The sequence below is a fragment of the Sarcophilus harrisii genome, chromosome X, assembly GCF_902635505.1.
Source record: "Sarcophilus harrisii chromosome X, mSarHar1.11, whole genome shotgun sequence".
Taxonomy (NCBI): Eukaryota; Metazoa; Chordata; class Mammalia; order Dasyuromorphia; family Dasyuridae; genus Sarcophilus; species Sarcophilus harrisii.
This window is the reverse complement of record NC_045432.1, coordinates 49998539-50017197: the sequence shown is the minus strand read 5'-3', so window position 1 is coordinate 50017197 and position 18659 is coordinate 49998539. Positions and strand designations below refer to the sequence as shown.

Genomic DNA, 18659 nt, shown 5'->3' with positions numbered 1-18659 from the left:
GACAGCCACAGTCTGCAGAAAGATTCCTATTAAAATGTTCCTTTTCTTTCCTGCCTAAAAAGGAGTCAGTGCCTACCTTGTTCTAACTTGGAGTCTAAATGTAATAAAGAAGTGTTCTTTTTTGTCTTCATGTGCACTTAAATAGCAGAAAATTAAATAGGAATTTTTTAAGCAGCAGATCCAAAGCTAATGTGATAACTTTCAAATGCTTACATTTCATTAAACACTGTTCTCTCTAAATCTACTGTTCTGCTGGAAATAAATACCTTTAGAGACATCTATTTGTCAATTGATCATATTCTTTAAACCTAGAGCTTCTGCTTATAACTCACAGGCAAACGTATTAATGGCTTTTGTTAAGAAGCCTCTTTCAGTCACAAAAAGTTCTGTTCCCACATATTTGCGGGTGGAGCAATTAGAAATTGAGCAGGGAAAGCTTATTAGTATTTACTTGGGGCATTTCTGCCCTCCATCAAAACTCTACCATTTGGTCATTGTGTGTACCAATCATTGAAGAACAGGAAACTCTCTAGATTTCTGGGTTCAAAACTTAGGATTTCAATTATTTCTGTAGCCACCTCTTCCCTAGTCCTAAGGCAACTCAGGTCCCAGTCCCATCTCTTGTTTACAGCTGCTGAGAAGGGTCTCTCCTTCCTCACTTTGAGAAAACAGGAAGTGAATGATGTTCAAGTCAGCACATTCATGGGGACAAAGAAGCTTCTGTCGGGTCATATTCGAAGAACTGAAAGCCTCAAGCAGCCCACGGCCTCAGATTTCCCTCAGGTTCCACGAGGGGAACTCACAAGGTCAGTTTTTTTGCTTCACACCAAAGTTCATGAAAAGAAGAGTCAAGGTCTGCATACTTTACTTAGGTCCAGTTCTGGAACTTTTTCTAGACCTAAAATACCTTCTTTTTCTTACAATAAATAGCCTTGGAAGTTTAACAAAGAGTTATATTCTATTTTCTTTTCAGAAACTACTTGAAATGAGAGGTGGCAAGTCCTTGTTTTTTGCAGGTTGCCTCCTGCCCTTACTAATAGGCTGGGTACGTTTAAGGGATAGGCTATATTAGGCTTCAGGTGTAAACCCAAATCCTAATCCACCAGCTCTTAAACTCCAAATGCAAACAATATATCATGTCAAATCGCTAAAAGACTTATGCCAATAGAGAAACTACAATCTCTTGAGTTTCATAGTAAACAATGACACAGATTGTACAGATTTATTTTGCACATATTTATATTTGTTTTTGACAAGGCATAATGGTTTACTTAAACAGATATAACACTTGACAATGTCAACTGAACTTGGTTCCGTTATGAAATATAGACTTAAAATTTAAACATGTTGGAGAAATGTGGTCTAATTTATTGAGAGCCGCTAATGCTCTATATTTATTTTGTATTTATTTATTAGTATTCATTTTTTATAAAACTGTGAGTTCCTAATTTTTTCTACCTCCCAACTGTCCTCCCCAAGATAGCAAGCAATCTGATATAAGTTATACATGTGCAATCATGGAAACATATTTCCACATTAGAAATGAATCCCATCTAAAACAGTGTGTCCTAAAACTAATTTGGCTGCAGATCACTCTTTGGCTTGAACTAGACTGACGTGAATACTAGTCCATGGGAACTTGGGAATATATTTGCAGTCCTGCGGAATGGCTACCAGTTGCCTGGAACCTGTTCTATGTGCAGCCTTCATATTAAAGGGCTATTTTTTGTATCACAGCGCTCTTTGCTACATGTAAATAGTACCAATTTATTTTTAACGCTGCACCTCTGTCCCAACTAGGGGGTTACATAAATTACAATTAAAAAGAAGAGTAACTACTTTAAGTTAAATACATAAGAATTGGTTTTTATAACTGAATTATACACTGAAAATTGGTTTGTACATTGGCTAACTGTTGTTCCCTTTTGTGGATTTTAGCCAGCTGATAGTTTTTAGCTCTGCCACCTTGAGCATGTTATGGTTATACATGTGTGTGTATTCATGTATAGTCCCTTATATGCATATCATAAGTCAAAACATTTGGTACTAAAAAGAGATTTAATTACAATGGAAAACTTCAGCATGTAGGTTTCTAAACAGTGAAATAGTTGCCTAGAGCATATTAAAAATCACATCATACAAGTCCTAAGCATTTCCTTATTAATCTAGTCTCTATATTAATAAAGCACAATGGCATACCCAATCTGGGGAATATAAAGGTCAATGTTATTCTATTAACCTTATATGTTATCCTATTCACTTTCCTGTCATTAATGAAAATTAAAATTTCCTCTCTTATTATCTAATTGCTGGATAATTTCAAAAGTACAACATGAGATTTTCTTTGGCCAGTCTTCAACTGGCCCCGTTCTGCTGGGATTTCAATGGGTGCCAGTGACCAAAAAACTGTTTACATTCAGACTTTACCCAAGTTATTTGGTGATGAGTTTCATCTTAAGCCTTGTGATTTTTCTATAGCTTTGACAAGCTGACCCCTCTCACTGTGTACTATTACAGAAGAGCTGTTGGGTTGATAAAGTCAATGGACATTTAGAGAAACCTTGGGGAGGAACAATGTGTATAGCAAAAGAAAGGGTCCCTGCACCTACTAACTGGGAATAACCATAATTGCAAAGTCAATACACTGTCAGAATGAATGCATGCAGTTGTAGTGGATTAACTTTTCCAACTGGAGGATGGAATTCTGGGTAAGTGGGCTTTATCTTGGACTTTTTCCCCCTAGACTATAGGGTTAAGCTAGAAGTTATACACACCAGAGGTAACTGAAACACAATTTATTTTGTATTCACTACAATTTACTCTATCTTTTATCAATGGCTCTAGTTTGGGGGTAATCTAACAAGACTGTCCGAGTACAAGGTTGTCTCTCCTGCTCTTTCATTTACTTAAACCCTTTTTTGATGCCTTTAGTCCTTCCACTGCCCTCAGGCCAACTTCTGGTGCAGCCCGGTCCCTCCTTTGGCAGTCCCCCCATGCATTGGGACAATCCTTTCTCTTTCCCTGGTACAGCTTTTTTTTCATTGACCAACTTTAAAGGACTATAAATATTAACAACACCAATAGCAAAGCTGTCATGCTTCCAAAGTCATTATATCAACAGGAAGGTGACTACCTCAGAGAGGAAAAAGTTCTTCCTCAGACAGAAGAAGAAAGAAAATCTTGTTAAAGAAAATATGGCAGTCACTTCAAATACCATTTTCACACACAACTTAGGATGCTTTGTGCTCATTTGAATTGGGCAACTTGGCTTGTGAGGCACAGAAATCAGCAGCTTTGGCTGACCTTGGTCTCTTGGTGAAACACACTTAACCATATTCTTCATTTGCGAAACACCCAATGAGGCTCTGATGAAGCCATGGCAAGGTGGGGTGGGGGGAACTCCTGTTAACAAAATCCTGTGAATACTCCAAGTCCTAAAAAGACATTCTGGACAGTACCTATTTGCTTCTGTGCCCCACGTGTCTGTGCGTCCACCTGCCAGTCTGGGCCTGCTGGGTCTTGAGAGCTGTACATACGGAGTTAGCAATGACTTAGGAAGGCTGCACCACTGCATTATAACATCTCACCTCTTTGTCCTGCATAAATCAAGCCTAATGAGCTCATTCAGTGAAACATTTGGCAGATGTTTACCTGATGCTGTGACTAGGCCACAGAGGGCTCTTGGGCCTGGCCCCCATGTGTTTGAAAGGCCTTTGGAATAGGTCAGGCAGCGGATAGCTTAAAACTTTCAAGACAGCCATTTTAATAAACCTGTCAATACAATTTCTTTGTAAAAAAAAACATTTGTGACTGATTAGTCTGCTTCTATTGAAAGAGAAGCACTAGGTCTATCTCTTTAGATCTTTTATTGAACTGCAAGCGCAGCATCAATAACTGCTCCTCAGCTGTAAAGGAAAATTGATTCCAGGTTTAACCCCTCATTTTCAGGGTTCTTTAATCCCACACAGCTAGAAAGCAGATGAAAGCAGAAAGAAAATACAACACAACCCCAAACACAAAAGGGGCTGGAGGCATCTGTCCCATACATCTCAAACTCAAGGTGTCCAAAATGGAAGTCCTCATCTTTCCCCCCCAAGTCCTCCCTCTTCATTACGGCCCCAGTGGCCTTGCTGTCATTTGGGTTCCCAGCCTTTGGGCCATCTTTGCCGCCTCAATCTGTCACCCCTCATGTCCAGTTTGTCTCCAAGGCCTATTAGTTCTCTATTCACATCTCTCCTATACTCCCTTCTCACCTCAAATGCTACTGCTGCCACTGCCCTGGTGCAGATCCTTGGCATCTCACGCCTGGCTTTATTGCAATAGCCTTTTGGCTGATCACCCTGTCTCACAGAGTCTCTTTCCACAGCCCTGCAGCCCACCTCCACTAAGCTCTCCAAGTGATCTAATTGTAGGTCCATCCATGTCATTCCCCTTTTTACTCAGTATACTCCAGTGGCTTCCCATCACCCCTCAGGATCAACTATGCAATTCTCTATTTACAACCTTTCAGGTCGTCCTGTGCTTGACTATGGTCTACTCTACGATTCATCCAAACTGACCTCATTTATGTTCCTTGTACCCAAGGCTCCTTCTCCCAACTCCTTGACATTTCCCTCCCTTCTTCTTCATCTTTGCTTTCCATCTTCCTTCAAATCTCAGTTCAGATTTCACCTTCTGAAAGAGGCTTTTCATGACCCCCCTATACCCTCCATAAATATTATATATAAATCATTAAAATACTGTCTCCTTTATTTTTGCCTTTCTTTGTATTCTCGGTGCTTAACATATAGTAAGCACTTTAAAATGCATATTGACTTGACTCAATCATCATGATGCTATAGAGATGCCAGCACCTTAGTTAAGATCAAAAATTTGAATCAGAAAGGGACCTTGACAATCATGTAATCCAACCCTCTTCTTCTACTGAAAAGGAAACCAAAGGTAAGATAGAAGGCAGTTGCTAACGCAAGTCATACACATAAAAGTGGCAGAGCCAAGTTGTCTGGCACCACGTCTAATACTCTTTCTATTTTATCATACTACTTCATCTTTGACCATTGGACTACTCTGCCTAGCCCATGGCTCACATGTATGCTCAAAGCATGAAGGCCAACTTAAATTGTTTGGAAGATGACTATTAAAGAAGTATGAAGAATAAGGGGTGACCGATGAATTGGAAATCTAAGACTGCTTAAACACGATACACATTAAATTGGCTGAAAAGTGAAAAGTCTAGGAATTAGAACTGAAGAGACACTTACTACAGAGTATGGAGAGCTCATCTCGTCTAGCACCCCACTTTTAGAAAGAAGGAAACTAAAGGCCAGACAGAGCAGTTGACTTGCCCAAACCACACTTAGTATGTGGCCAAGTTGGAACTTGAACCAAGTCTCTTTCCTCCGAATCCAGTAATCCTCTACTTTGCCACATGTATTTATCGCCACATTGTCCCCAGTTCGTTCTCTCTCAAATCCCACATTTTCAATCAGTTGCCAGAGCTGGTAGATTTTAGATCTCCAAATTTGCCTGCATCTCTGCCCTTCTCTCCACTCACATGACTAATATCATGCGATCTCTCCCCTCTCCAGTCCATCTTCCAAACAGCCACACAAATTGATACTGCTTAGGTTGAGGTCTGATCATCTCACTCCCTAGCTTGGAATCCTTAATGGTTCCCAACTGACTTCTAGGATAAAATACAAACTCTTCTCATTGTCATTTAAAGACCTCCGGGATCTATTTTCATTTCACATTACCTTCTCTATGTCACATAACAGGCTAGCTTCCTCTTTATATACTCAACATTCTGGCTCTCTTGCACCTTTCTCCACCCCTCCCATTTCTTGAATCCTTTTCCTTCTCATCATATTCTCTTGGGATGCCTGGTTCCTTTCAAGGCTTGGCTCATGTGCTACCTTCTACAGAAGCTCTCTCCCAATTCCTCTATTTATTAAGATTTCTTCCCCACTCTAAAATTACTTTTATTCTTATTTTACACTTCATTTCCCTCAGCAGCTTTTAAACACCTCAAGGGCAGGGACTGATTTATTTTTAACTGTCTATCCCCATAACATGGCACAGAGTAGGTACTAAGTACAGGGCATGTTCTAGTTAGGATTTACCTTTTGGTCCCCAGTCCCTAGCACAACTATATGCCTTTTACATAGTGGGCACCAATCAATGTTTGCTGCATTGAACTGAAATTAAAAGAGTACTTCAGGGAAAAAAAAAACGATTCCTGAGACACATGATTAATATCATTTTCCTAGGGGATTGGTATAGAGGTATTAGCTAGTCTGTCATTTTAGCCTCTGATCACTGGTTCAAAATTAGTGATAACACAGCCATTAGTAAACTCAAGTTAATTCCTAGCAGACCCTTAACACAAGCCCCAAATTGGTTTCTGTAATCCTGGGACTGAATAGACTAAGAAGCTCTCTGTGCATCCACCGTGTTTCTATTAACTTCATCCCTAGACATCACAAAATGAGGGATTCAAAGTTCGAGCAAAAATGTTTTGGTTTGGTAAGCAAAGAATAGCAGTTTGTATGTGTTTTGGTAGTCCTCTGGCTCATCCAGTGAGGACATCTTTCTCTAGGACCCTACATCTTTCATTGAAGCAGTAACTGTAGCTTATATTATTAAATAGCACTTCCAAGTAGAGGCTCATGATTGAGGCTAAAATGTCTTTTTTTTATTTTTGAGAAAAATCATTGTCCAAAGAATGACTTAAAAACTGGATGCAGAACAGAGAACGTGAAGATGTCCCCCAGATTATAAGTGGTTTCCGAGTGAAATTTTCTGGACAAATAATAATTTACATATGTGACTGTAGATATGAACTGTGAAAGGCAGGAGAAGACAACATTTTCTTTTAGAGAGGTATTTTATTCTGTTTTGTTTGCAACCCCAAGCTCCAAAGCTGAACATTTGGTATCTTTAATTTGTATATGATAATGTTCCCATTCCAGCCTCATGATCCGTTTAGATATTTGAGGGAATTTGCCTTAGCATTTCAACGCAGTTTAATTGCTTTGTTGATGTTTATGCAGATGACCTGTATGTCTGCTCAGCATGTTTAATACTGTTTTTGATGGGGGAAGTGGCAAAAATGTAAAAGGCATGGGACCAAAATGCCAAATTGGAAGCTTTCACATTTAGAATCTGGATTTATCTTTTGTACGTGGACTTGAAACACTCTCTTGGGATCCTTGATGCATAAAGCTGTAACATTAAAAAGGATTTAGAAAACTGAATGTGTTAAGCAAGTTGCTCTTAACTTGTTGGCAGTACATATGCAACAATGGAAAGAATGCTCAAATTGGAATGGGAGGTTGTGCATTCCAATATTGGCTATGCCACTTGGCTACTTATGTGACCTTAGTGAGGTCATTCAACTTTTCTGATAGTCAAATTTCCTCTTCTGTAAGGTCACATGATGGATCTGGATCTATGGGGTCATGTAACTGAATGTAGGGATTATGAAATTATGATTTTCTTATCAATAAATGTCTGATTTATATACATATGTTACATGCCTATATGCCCAGGGTGATGAAAAATTTCTTGAATGAAAAGGGGTTATGGACAAAGTTTAAGAAGCTGGGATCCAGATCAGGTATCCAAAATACAGCTCATGGGCTGCTTTGCAACACACCTAGTGCCCCCAAAACGAGATTCAAATACAAATGGGAAATATTTAACAGAATAAATAAAAATACAATAGAATATAGAGAATATAACATGTGGTTCTCTAAGTCAATATGCAGCCTATGGGGATCCTTAACACAGTTTAGGAGCCCTAGTTTCTATCTGAGTTTGACACCATTGGTCTAGATCCCAGCTTCTTAAACTGTGTGTGGGGGCAACCCAATATGGGGTCCCATAACTGAACATGAAGGTCGCTAAATTATAATTTCTTATCAATATATGTTTGATTTGTATATCTATTTTGTTTAATTTTATGCCCAGAGTCATGAAAAATTTCTTGGGTAAAAATGGGTCGTGAGTGGACAAAGTTTAAGAAGCCCTGGTCTAGTTGACATATAAAGTCCCTTCCATCTCTAAAGGTATGAAATTATGAAGATGGATTGATTCATGTACTACAATCCTTGTAGCCCACCCCTGTCTAATATAAAACCAGTATCCTTTGTTATCAGACTACCCTTAGAAACACTCTAACCATAATCTTTAGATGAACAATCCAACATGGTGGCAAATTCTAGATGGTCACAATTTCTAAACTGTTATCAATTGCATGGTCAGGTAGCTGGAGGGCACTGACCTATAGCTACAGTCTGACTAACCTTTGATAGGTCAAAGATAAAAGGGACGTACCAGCTGAGATTTCTCATCATCCTTATCATGATCATAATAAGACAGTACTTATAATGTACCTAACCACTGTGCTAAGTATTTTACAAATATTCTCTCATTTTATCTTCACAACAACCTCGGAAGGCAGATGCTATGGCAATCTTTATTTTCAGATGAGGAAATGGAGTGGGAATGCAATTTGAACTGTGTAGAGGGCCACAGATAGTGGGGAAACTCTGGGTGAGGTATAAGACCTTCAGCCCAGAGGGAACCTGCTGACAGTGGCTGGTTCGGCTCCCCATCTCCCCTGAGGGCTCTCGGTCTTCCTGAGAAGTCAGGGAGTGGTGACAGCCTGCGTTGACATTGAGGCAGAGTGATACCAGGTGGCAAAGAGTCATCTACATACAATAGCAAGTTGTTTATGTGGTCCCCATGCACAGTATATAGTTAGCACATGTGCAGTGTTGTTATAAGGGTATTAGGGTATATAATTTGGAATAAATGGATTCCATCTTTGACCATCCCTGTGGGTCCCCTGCTTCATCACTCATCCACTAAGACCAAGGACTCAGACTGGTCCCAAGATCCTCCAGAGAGCTAGTGCAGATCATATATTTTGGCAGCCCAGTGTGGGAGTTCTAGAAAGCACACAACAGAATTGCCCTGAGTCACACAGGAAGTGTCTAAGGCAAGATTTGAACTGCATCTTGCAGAATTTAAGCCCAGGGCTCTATCAACTGCTCCACCTGGCAGTACTTCATAAGGGCAGCAGTCTTTCCTTATCTCCTGTTAGCAGTCTGTCTCCTGCCTCCATTCCTTCTGCATAGGCTTCTCCTTGAGCTTGGACTGCCCCTCTCACCTTTACCTCATCATCCCGTGCTACAGGAAGCCTTTCTTGACCCTTCCAACAGCTAAAAACTCTTTGCTGACTCAAATCACTTGTGTATATGTTATACTGTAAGCTATTTGAAGGTAGAGATAATTTTAGCTTTATCTTAATATCCACTAGCACACAGAAGGTGCTTAATAAATGTATTGGATTGCTTTAGATTGTCAAATGACACACTAATTTATGACTGTTAAGAAACAGACACAACACTGATAAATGAAATTTGCAATGTCAAAGTTTACTGCTAACCAAAAATGGCCTTTCAATTAGATGCCATTTAATAAATATATCTGACAGATTAGATGGAGAGAGTGCGCATTAAGATGACCAATATAAAGTAAAGCTGTGCTACTCTGTACTGAAATGGTTAAGGAGAGCAGTAGGAGAGCTGCTGGAAGTATGAACTCACAGTGATCTGACAAGTTCAAATGTCAAAGGTAGGAAGGGATTGTCATTTCAGATGGTGTAGCAGATGTAGAGGCAATGTGCATGTCAGAAAGATCTGGATTCAAATCCTGTGCCATATTACCAGCATGGAAAGAAGAAAGAGGGGAGAAGGATGGAGAAAAAAGAGAGGGAAAAGGAGAAGGAAGATATGGCAAGAAAGGAAAGGAAAAGTTCTGAGCTTGGGTCACACCATTAGCTGGTGGAACTAACTATACACTAGTGGAGGAGTTATGGTGCAGTAACTCTTTTTGAAGGAGAATGGAATCCAAGTTTTTATCGGAAATTTTTTTGCACCTCTCCTCAAATTATACAACAAATTAAGAATTTGGTATTTGCTTACAACTTCTAAATACTTGTTTAAGATTTCAATAAAAAGTCTACTTTTGAGATTGTGCCCCAATCTAGATTGTGGTTGTAAGAGAAGTCTTCAGCTCATGTGCTTCCTTTTGCATGCCTTGTTAGTTATTAAAATATGTATGTTCAGAAAGCAATTAGATGGGAAAATTACAATAAAATGCAAAGGCATTATCATTATAAAATAAACTGACTTTACTACTCTCCAAATAATTTTGGCCTTTGCTCAAGACCCTCAAATACTCAAAGAATTTTAGGTCTTCAGATGAATATGTTAGTTTCTTTCACTCTATTTTTTGGCCATAATGGTAAATATTTATTATGTAGAATGAAAGAAAGGATAATGTCAGCAACAAGTCTTCAGCAAAGACTTTTTAAATAAAATGTTATATGAGAAGTCAGAAAACTAGGTCTTAAGTGATACATCTGGGAGATGGGAATTCATGGGTGTGATGTACTTAGTCTCATTCTTAACCAACACAAAAGTCATGCCTCTCACATACTTAGAAAGCATGCAATTGTACTTTAATTGATTTTAAAGGCCCTATTAAATAATGATATCCAGCCCCTGCCCCTTTTTCTCTTTTCTCTCTAAAATGAGGGGTTTGGAGAATTCTAACATTCTAGTTCCAAAATTCTGTAATTTCTTTTCTCTTCTCTCTCAAATGATTCAGGTCCTGTTCCCTTCTTATATTCACTTTCCCCTTCCACTCTCTTCCTGTTACACAATATATAGACAAGTTCAAATAAGAACAATGTGACTGATATCAAGCACTCTACCTGTTCATTTTCATCCTCATCACTGCTGATTTTCAGATCGTCTTCAAGCATTCTACAAGAAACAAATTACAAGAAACAAATAAGCAAACCTTAGAATTATATTTTTGAAATGTCTTTCCTAAATTTATAAGGAAGTCATGGAAATCCTTTACTTGTTTAATCAAAATCAATAAACATTTATTAATCTATTCAATAAATCAATACAACATAAAAGCAATTGAATGAATTCAAGAGTATACCAGCTGCTTGGTTCTTCAATCTCTAATTTAAAGATACATCCTGTTTGTACACATTTTCTCCCCATAAGACCTGGTTCTGAGAGGGATGGATCAAATGTATTTGAGATCTTATCACTGTGGACATTGCTTCCAATAATTCATACTGCATCCCATCCAGGCCTGCCTGCCCGGTATGTCCCATTTTTCATCAACGTGTTTGTAGTCTTCCTTATTTTTATTGACAATGTGAGAATATCAGTCAAGCCTACAGGATCGATTGCTCCATTAAAATAGATCTTTATAAAAATAATATTTTATCATATCCAGAGACATTCCATGCTTGCCATACACATAATTTCTTTCCTGCATTTTAGACTGCAGTTTTTAACTAATACTATTAAAGAAATGTAATGGGTTCATTTTAGAGAGTGACTAACAACTTAAAGTACCCAGTTCTCATGGTCTAAATCCAGTCATCCTAAATGAAAGATAAAGTACCACGAGCTAAAAAGAACAGCCTGTTTAAAGTCTTCTGAAATAGTCATAAAGAAAGATCATTTAGAGAACTTTAATTGGTTGCTAAGTAATTTGTCTTGTGGTGACCATTGCTGTTGGATGGCGTAGGCACAAAAGATCTGGTCATAAAACTATTAGTTATTAACCCCTGGACATAATGACAGATGTCTTCTCATACAATTTGATCTAAAGATGTAATCGTATGATGTCAGTAAAAAAACAAACAAACAAACAAAACTTTCTTTCAAAGGCAAGAAAAACACTTGGGAAAATAAGAGCATTTTCAATTTTGGTGATAAAATGGTGCTTTCAATATAGTTTCTTGAACAAGTACCTTTGTTTCTACAGGAGCTTCATTTACAGTGTTACTCATTACTGGCAAACAACCCTTTATAATCTATTTCCATAATCCTTGGTCATTGGTAATAGGATAGATTTACCACTGCAAACCAAATACCATTATTAGCCTTGAAGAAAAGGCCGTATCATTATTGGGTGGCAGTTGAGCTACCCAAAGACAAGAGGCAATTCTTTAGGCCTGTCCCACTTAGTAACAAGTCAAAGATTTTATACCCTTTAAAGATGAATCACCACTTGGATCTGCTTAGCTTACTTTGGCAACTCCAGAGCATTTAATTACTAAATTCCAAAAGGACTATGGGCTACTTCAGTCAAGGGAATTCTTATACCTGGAATTCCCCACAGCGTTAAATTTGCATATCATTCCCATATTTAAGTACAACTTGTGGTCATAGGCCACAATCCTTTCTATGGTACTACTCTGCCTCTCAAAAAGGAAACTTTAAAATTGGCAATTTGAAAAAAAAAAGATATTAATGATCTCATTAAAATGAGGAAAATAACTAAGAAAATTGCTCATCTTGTAAAACTACGAGTAAAGTATCTGCCATTACCACTTTCTGCCTTGTGAGGACATGGCATATTTACTGACTTCTGAAAAGACAAGATGGACAAAGGATATGATTGACAGGAAGGACAATTGTTAGAGTTGGTTTCAGATAAACTAAATTTCCAGGATTTATAAGTTGCTTTCAAAAGAATAATGGATTCATAGAAGACCCAAGAGAAGTAGAAAAAAAATTGTTTCTTGCCATTTCTTTAGCAGTTGCAGACTTCTCTCTCCAAGCATAGAGTTCATTTCTGCATGCTATGATGGACAGGAAATGTGTTGTTCATTTTAGCTACAGAATTCAAATATTAAAAATTCAGATGCTTCATTAAGACACTTGTAATTTTACAATGAAGAGTTAATTATTAATTTTGTAATGAGCAATTAGAAATTCAACTGACAATATTTATGGAGAATTAACTACATGTGACATACCATAGATCGGTCTTCAGGGGGTCAGTCAACAAGCATTTATTACATACTTACAATATGCTGGGCATTGTTCCAGATACAGAAATGGGGAGTGGTAAGGGTACCACATGGATCACATTTGAATTGGGAAGACAATATGCAAATAACTGTATAAGCAAAGCTTTACACAAATGGTAGGAAATCCTAAAGCTAAGACAGCAGTGGGGTTACAAAAAGAAATAAAGATAAGATTTTGGCTCTTTTCTTGAATTGCTAATCTAGTGGAAGGGATAACACAAGTTTGTGAATAACAGAGTACAAGGGAAAGAATGGCATAGCTCAAGGGTAATAATGATGGTTTAGGAGATGGAAAGATATTGCTTTTGAACAAACTGAGGCAATAGTTCAAGGAAGAGAGGGGCATTTGAATAAGGATTTAAATGGCAGGTGGGATGTAAAATAGTGAAGGGGTATGGTGTGTGTGTTTCTTAGGGAAGATCCTGTCTGGTACAAGGGGCAGCATGAGCAAAAGGGTAGAAGTAGGTTTTTCAGAGGCAGCTAGGTGGCACCGAAAGGGATAGAGTACTGGGCTTCAAATTAGAAAGACCTGAGTTCAGATGCAGCCTCAGATGCTTACTAGCTGTGTGACTTTGGGCAAGTCACTTAGTCTCTCTTTGCCTTAATCCACAAAAAAGGAAAAGGCAAACCCCTCCAGTATCCTTGCCAATGAAATTCATGGATGGTATGGTCCACAGGCTCATGAAGAGTTGATTGTGACTGAACAACAACAGATTTGGGAGAAACAGATATGATAGTTTTATTGAAAGCTGGGTAGCTAGAAAGAAAGCTAGGTTAGGTAGACACTGAATGTCATAGTGAGAAAATGCGCTCTAATAATTTTAGCAGACCCTATCTACAATGTTATTTTCAGTAGAATTGGAGCTATGAGTAGGACAGGGAGTCTGGGGTTTCAGACATGGGCTGGAGGCAGGTGTAACTTTTAGCTCACTTTTCCTTTGTCTCATAGTGCTCTGCCACCAGGAGCATGTCACCATGCAGTACATCCCAGGGCCTACCTATCCCCAGCAGTACATCATACTTCTCTGTCCTAGCAACCATTGGCAATCCTAAAAGAGAGTAAGTTATCTTTTTTCGTTATACAAGCAAGAATTTCTATTTCTAGCTCAAAATTTAATATTTAATAAATATTTAAGTTATTAATGACTATGATATTATAATATATTATAATGATAATATATCATATATAATATAATTATAATGATTATATTGTAATAAATATTTATTTACTTAATAATGGTAATTATTTTAATAAATAAAAATTTAATACTAATCACCTAAGATGTGAAGGCAACGATACTTTGGCTTTGCTTGGATTCAGGAAAACATGTACAAAACCTGACTGTGAGCCTTACTCACTATGAGACACCCTTAAAAAAATCTCTTGATCCCTGTGTACCTCTAGTAGCTAGCTAAGATCAACACATTAAATAAGATAGATTGCAATAGTATTAGCAGAGTCACAACCAGGGTAATGTGAATATAGTAAATATCTGAGGTGGGATCTGAACCTGGTCTCCCTGACTCTGAATCTAACATTCTAAGCCATTGCTTCATCATCTTTCAAGTGGGCATGAACACTAGACTGAGAAGTGGTAGTAATATCACCAAATTGTAAGAAAATCTGTCCAACTACATGACTGCAGAGGATTTTTTACATAAGAGAATATTAATATCAAATATTCCCATGATCAGATCAACTCTGCCATTGCATCTGTACAAGCTACATTAATTTACTCCTTTACTTACCAGCTTATAACTTCCCATTCCCAAATCTCCCTCTGTGACTAGCCCTCACCTCGATGTGCCATTGCCCCCAGTAGAACGCGAATTCTTTATGAGACGTTGGTCTTTTCTTTGTACTTGTATCCCTGGTGCTTGACATATAGTAATCACTTATTAATTTTTCGTTCTTTTAAAACATTGAAAAACCAATTATCCTTTCATTTTTTAATTGGATGTAAACAACCAAATTAATAGTCTTAGTTGGTTCATATACATATATTTTAAATATTTTTCAGGGTCTGGTCAAATCTGGTTTCGAGCTAAAATTTTCCACATAGTTACTGTTAAGACCTATAGTTTATATAACACCAAGGAGATGAAAAATACAGAAAAAAATTCCCAGAAACACAGGTCTTTCCTGGAAGAGAGGATCATGCAAAGGTTCCAAAAAATGGCTTAAGGGTTGGTATGGTATAATGAAAAGCAGTCAGGAGACCTGATGCCTAGTTTTGGGGTTGTGTGACATCAGGCAAAGCATTTCAACTCTCAGCCTCATAGCTCTTTTGACAGCCTTTTTTTAAAAGATGCTAAGGCAGCATGGTGTAGTAGTTAGAGCACTAGACTGGGAATCAGCTACTTACTAGCTGTGTGACCCTGGACAAGAAACTTTTAATTCAATGTGCCTCAGTTTCTGCATCTCTAAAGCAAAGCTTCTCGAATTCTTAGATAATACTGTTATCCTTTGATTCTAAGACAGAAATTAATTTTTGCTTGGTTGTTACTTTTCTAGACCAATCTTCCCTAGTCCTCCAACCAGTTAGTATAATGAGGTTTCTACAATCTGTCATTATCTTGGACACCTCACTATATATACTTTCTGCATATCTTCAGTGAATATATCTCTTAAAATGGAGAGAAACATGGTTTGGTTGGAGAAGGGAGAAGTATGCTAGGGACCTATAACAAAAGAGAAGCTGAAAAGGAATGAAACTGACCTTTAGGGGAAAAAAAAGAAGAAAAATATCCGATATTCTAGAATAAAGCATAAAATAAAACGATCCCTAGGAGATCCTAAATGTAACAGGCTAAAGGAAATTACTTCAAAGGTCACACGAGAGCTGCTTAAATGTGTAAATAAATACTTTCACTTTTTGTGTTTTTGAAAGAAAGCCATCATTGAAGTCTAAGGTGCATTTTTTGTGTACATATGGATTTTAGATGCTCACTTTAATTTTTTATGCAAAACAATATGCTCTAGCCAATCATGGCTATCCATAGTATATTCCATGTGTATTTTGTGCTTGTGTGTGTTATAGATTAAGTCATGAAGACCAAGGATCACAAATTTAGAGCTTGAGGGGACCCGAGGGGTCACTGAGTCCAGCTCCCTCCTTCAATAGATAGGGAAACTGAGGCCCAGAGAGAAGGGGCTTGCTTAATATATAGTAAGTCAAAAAGGCAGGATTTGAACCCATATCCTTTGCCTTTGCTTGTAAAGCACAGGTTCTTTGATGGCCTTCTTAGCAGTCCACTAACAAGGAATTCTGGATTTTCTACCATCATCTTTGCTCATTGCCTCTATAAAACAGGCCTTTTCGAGGGAGAGGGGGAAGTTGACATTGCATAATGGAGAGGGATTTCTTACTTTGGCCAATCACTATGGACGGTGGACAGTGTGAGAGCATAAATAGTTGCTCTTTCTTGTGGGGTCAGCAAAAAAAAAAAAAAAAAAAAAAAAAAAAAAAAAAAAAAAAAAAAAAAAAAAAAAAACAACTTAGAAAAAGACAGAAAAGTCAGAGTACTCTTAGAGTATGATTATCAAAATGAATCCAATGATACTTTCCTTATTCTAGGGAAGTCTGGAAGTGTCACTATCTAGCTATATGACCACGGGAACACCTTTTCCTTCTCTGGCTCTCATTTTCCTCTTCTGCAAAATTAGGAAGTCAGAGTTTGGATTCATCTAAAATCTCTAAGGTCTAACAGGATAATTTCAGAAAGGCCTGGAGAGACTTACACGAACTGATGCTGAGTGAAATGAGCAGGACCAGGAGATCATTATATACTTCAACAACAATACTATATGATGACCAGTTCTGATGGACCAGGCCATCCTCAGCAACGAGATCAACCAAATCATTTCTAATGGAGCAGTAATGAACTGAACCAGCTATGCCCAGAAAAAGAACTCTGGGAGATGACTAAAAACCATTACATTGAATTCCCAATCCCTATATTTATGCACACCTGCATTTTTGATTTCCTTCACAAGCTAATTGTACAATATTTCAGAGTCTGATTCTTTTTCTACAGCAAAATAACGTTTTGGTCAGGTATACTTATTGTGTATCTAATTTATATTTTAATATATTTAACATCTACTGGTCATCCTGCCATCTAGGGGAGGGGGTGGGGGGGTAAGAGGTGAAAAATTGGAACAAGAGGTTTGGCAATTGTTAATGCTGTAAAGTTACCCATGCATATATCCTGTAAATAAAAGGCTATTAAATAAATTAAAAAAAAAACTCTAAGGTCTGTCCTAGTGCTAATATTCTATCTATGACTCTCTGCTTCTCATTTCCTCATTTTTTTTTAATTCTACTACCCTCAGCTTCCCATCTCGGTCACTCAAGGAAACTAGGAAATCCACCTGTTTTGGGAAATCCTCTTAAAGACAATGAAAACAATTTCTTTTTTTCCCCCTCTACTACCTGAAGTTATGGAGGAAGTTATTTCAGATCTCTAAAGTATATGTTGCCCAGTTCCCAATGGTGAAAGGAAGAGGGAACTTGGGAAAATCAAACCTCAGTAAACCTCTGGAAATATGAAGTGGGAAAAACATTCTTCCCTAACCTTCTGTGAAATCTACCCAGACTACAGCACAAAAGACATGGGGCACCTTCCCACAGAATCACTTTAGGAAATAAGAACAAAAGGCAAGAGGCCCATCCAGCCTGGTTTGGTTTGGCTAGGGAAGATAAACTATGCAGATATCAGAAGACTGAGTACAAGTGGTCAAGATTGATAAGTGTGTGGAATGGATGGAAGCTCTGAAAAGAATACATTTCTTCCTTAGTTACATCTCTCCAGGTGTTATATGTGTATGTACATACATGTGCTCATACACATCGGTGAGTGTGTGTGTACCAGGGAGTATGAGTGTGTCAGTGAAGATGGGAGTGTGTCAGGGAGTATGTGCATATGTGCATGTGTGTATACAGGAGGTGTAGGGCAGAAAACAGAGAGGTTGTACTTTCTAGAGTGGTGTGGCTTGGGAAAGGGATTTAAATACTCAGAACTGCTTGCTTTTTTATCATTAGAATATTCTGAGAGTGTCACTTCCAATTTGACTTGGATTAATAAGCCTTAAATACCAAACAGGTAAAAATCAAATCCTTGCCTCTTAAGGAACGAAAAGTAGTTTAGTGTCTTTCAAAAGCAGAGCCTTCATTAACTTAACTACCACAATTTATGCTGTGTCATTCAGAAGCAATCCCAACATATGTCTCCCATATAGCTATATAGCAGTATACATCTATATCTACCAGCATAGACATAGGAAAATAAATGCAATCACACAGGAATATTTACTTCTACCAAGAGCTTATCTTTTCCCCTTTGAACTGCTCCTGAATCAATCCTAGAAATCCCGCGTTATTCCAAGAGTTTTATTTGCTAGGAGATCTACTAATTTTTTTTCTGGGTCCATTTCTCTGTTTTCGAAACCTTCTCAAAGTATAGTAAGTCACATTAACATGCTAATACTGAGCTGAAGAACAGGGTGCCAGTGTATTCCAGAATGCGTTACACACATCGAGGCACCTCTAAGGTCCCTTCCAACTCTACATGAGAGCCTCAGAGTGGTGTGGATGTGGCTCTGGGCCTACTGTTCAAAGTCACTAGTAGAGTGCCTCAGTGGCCACAAGGTAAGAAATTCTGTGACCAGAGCAATGTTCCCATGGCTGCCTTTATCTAATGCCTGATAAAGGCATTAGTGATCATTATCATTGTAGGT

At 38.0% G+C, this 18659-nt stretch overlaps 1 protein-coding gene across 6 annotated transcripts in view; it reads right to left on the bottom strand.

Annotated features, from left to right (window-relative positions):
• The window catches only part of AFF2 (AF4/FMR2 family member 2), a 559096-nt gene that overhangs the window by 97942 nt on the left and 442495 nt on the right, over positions 1 to 18659 (bottom strand). For all 6 annotated transcript variants that reach the window (XM_031945005.1, XM_031945002.1, XM_023506974.2 and 3 more), the window contains one exon: positions 10787 to 10838. In XM_031945005.1, coding sequence (XP_031800865.1) covers positions 10787 to 10838 — 52 coding nt within the window. The remainder of the gene's footprint in view (positions 1 to 10786; positions 10839 to 18659) is intronic.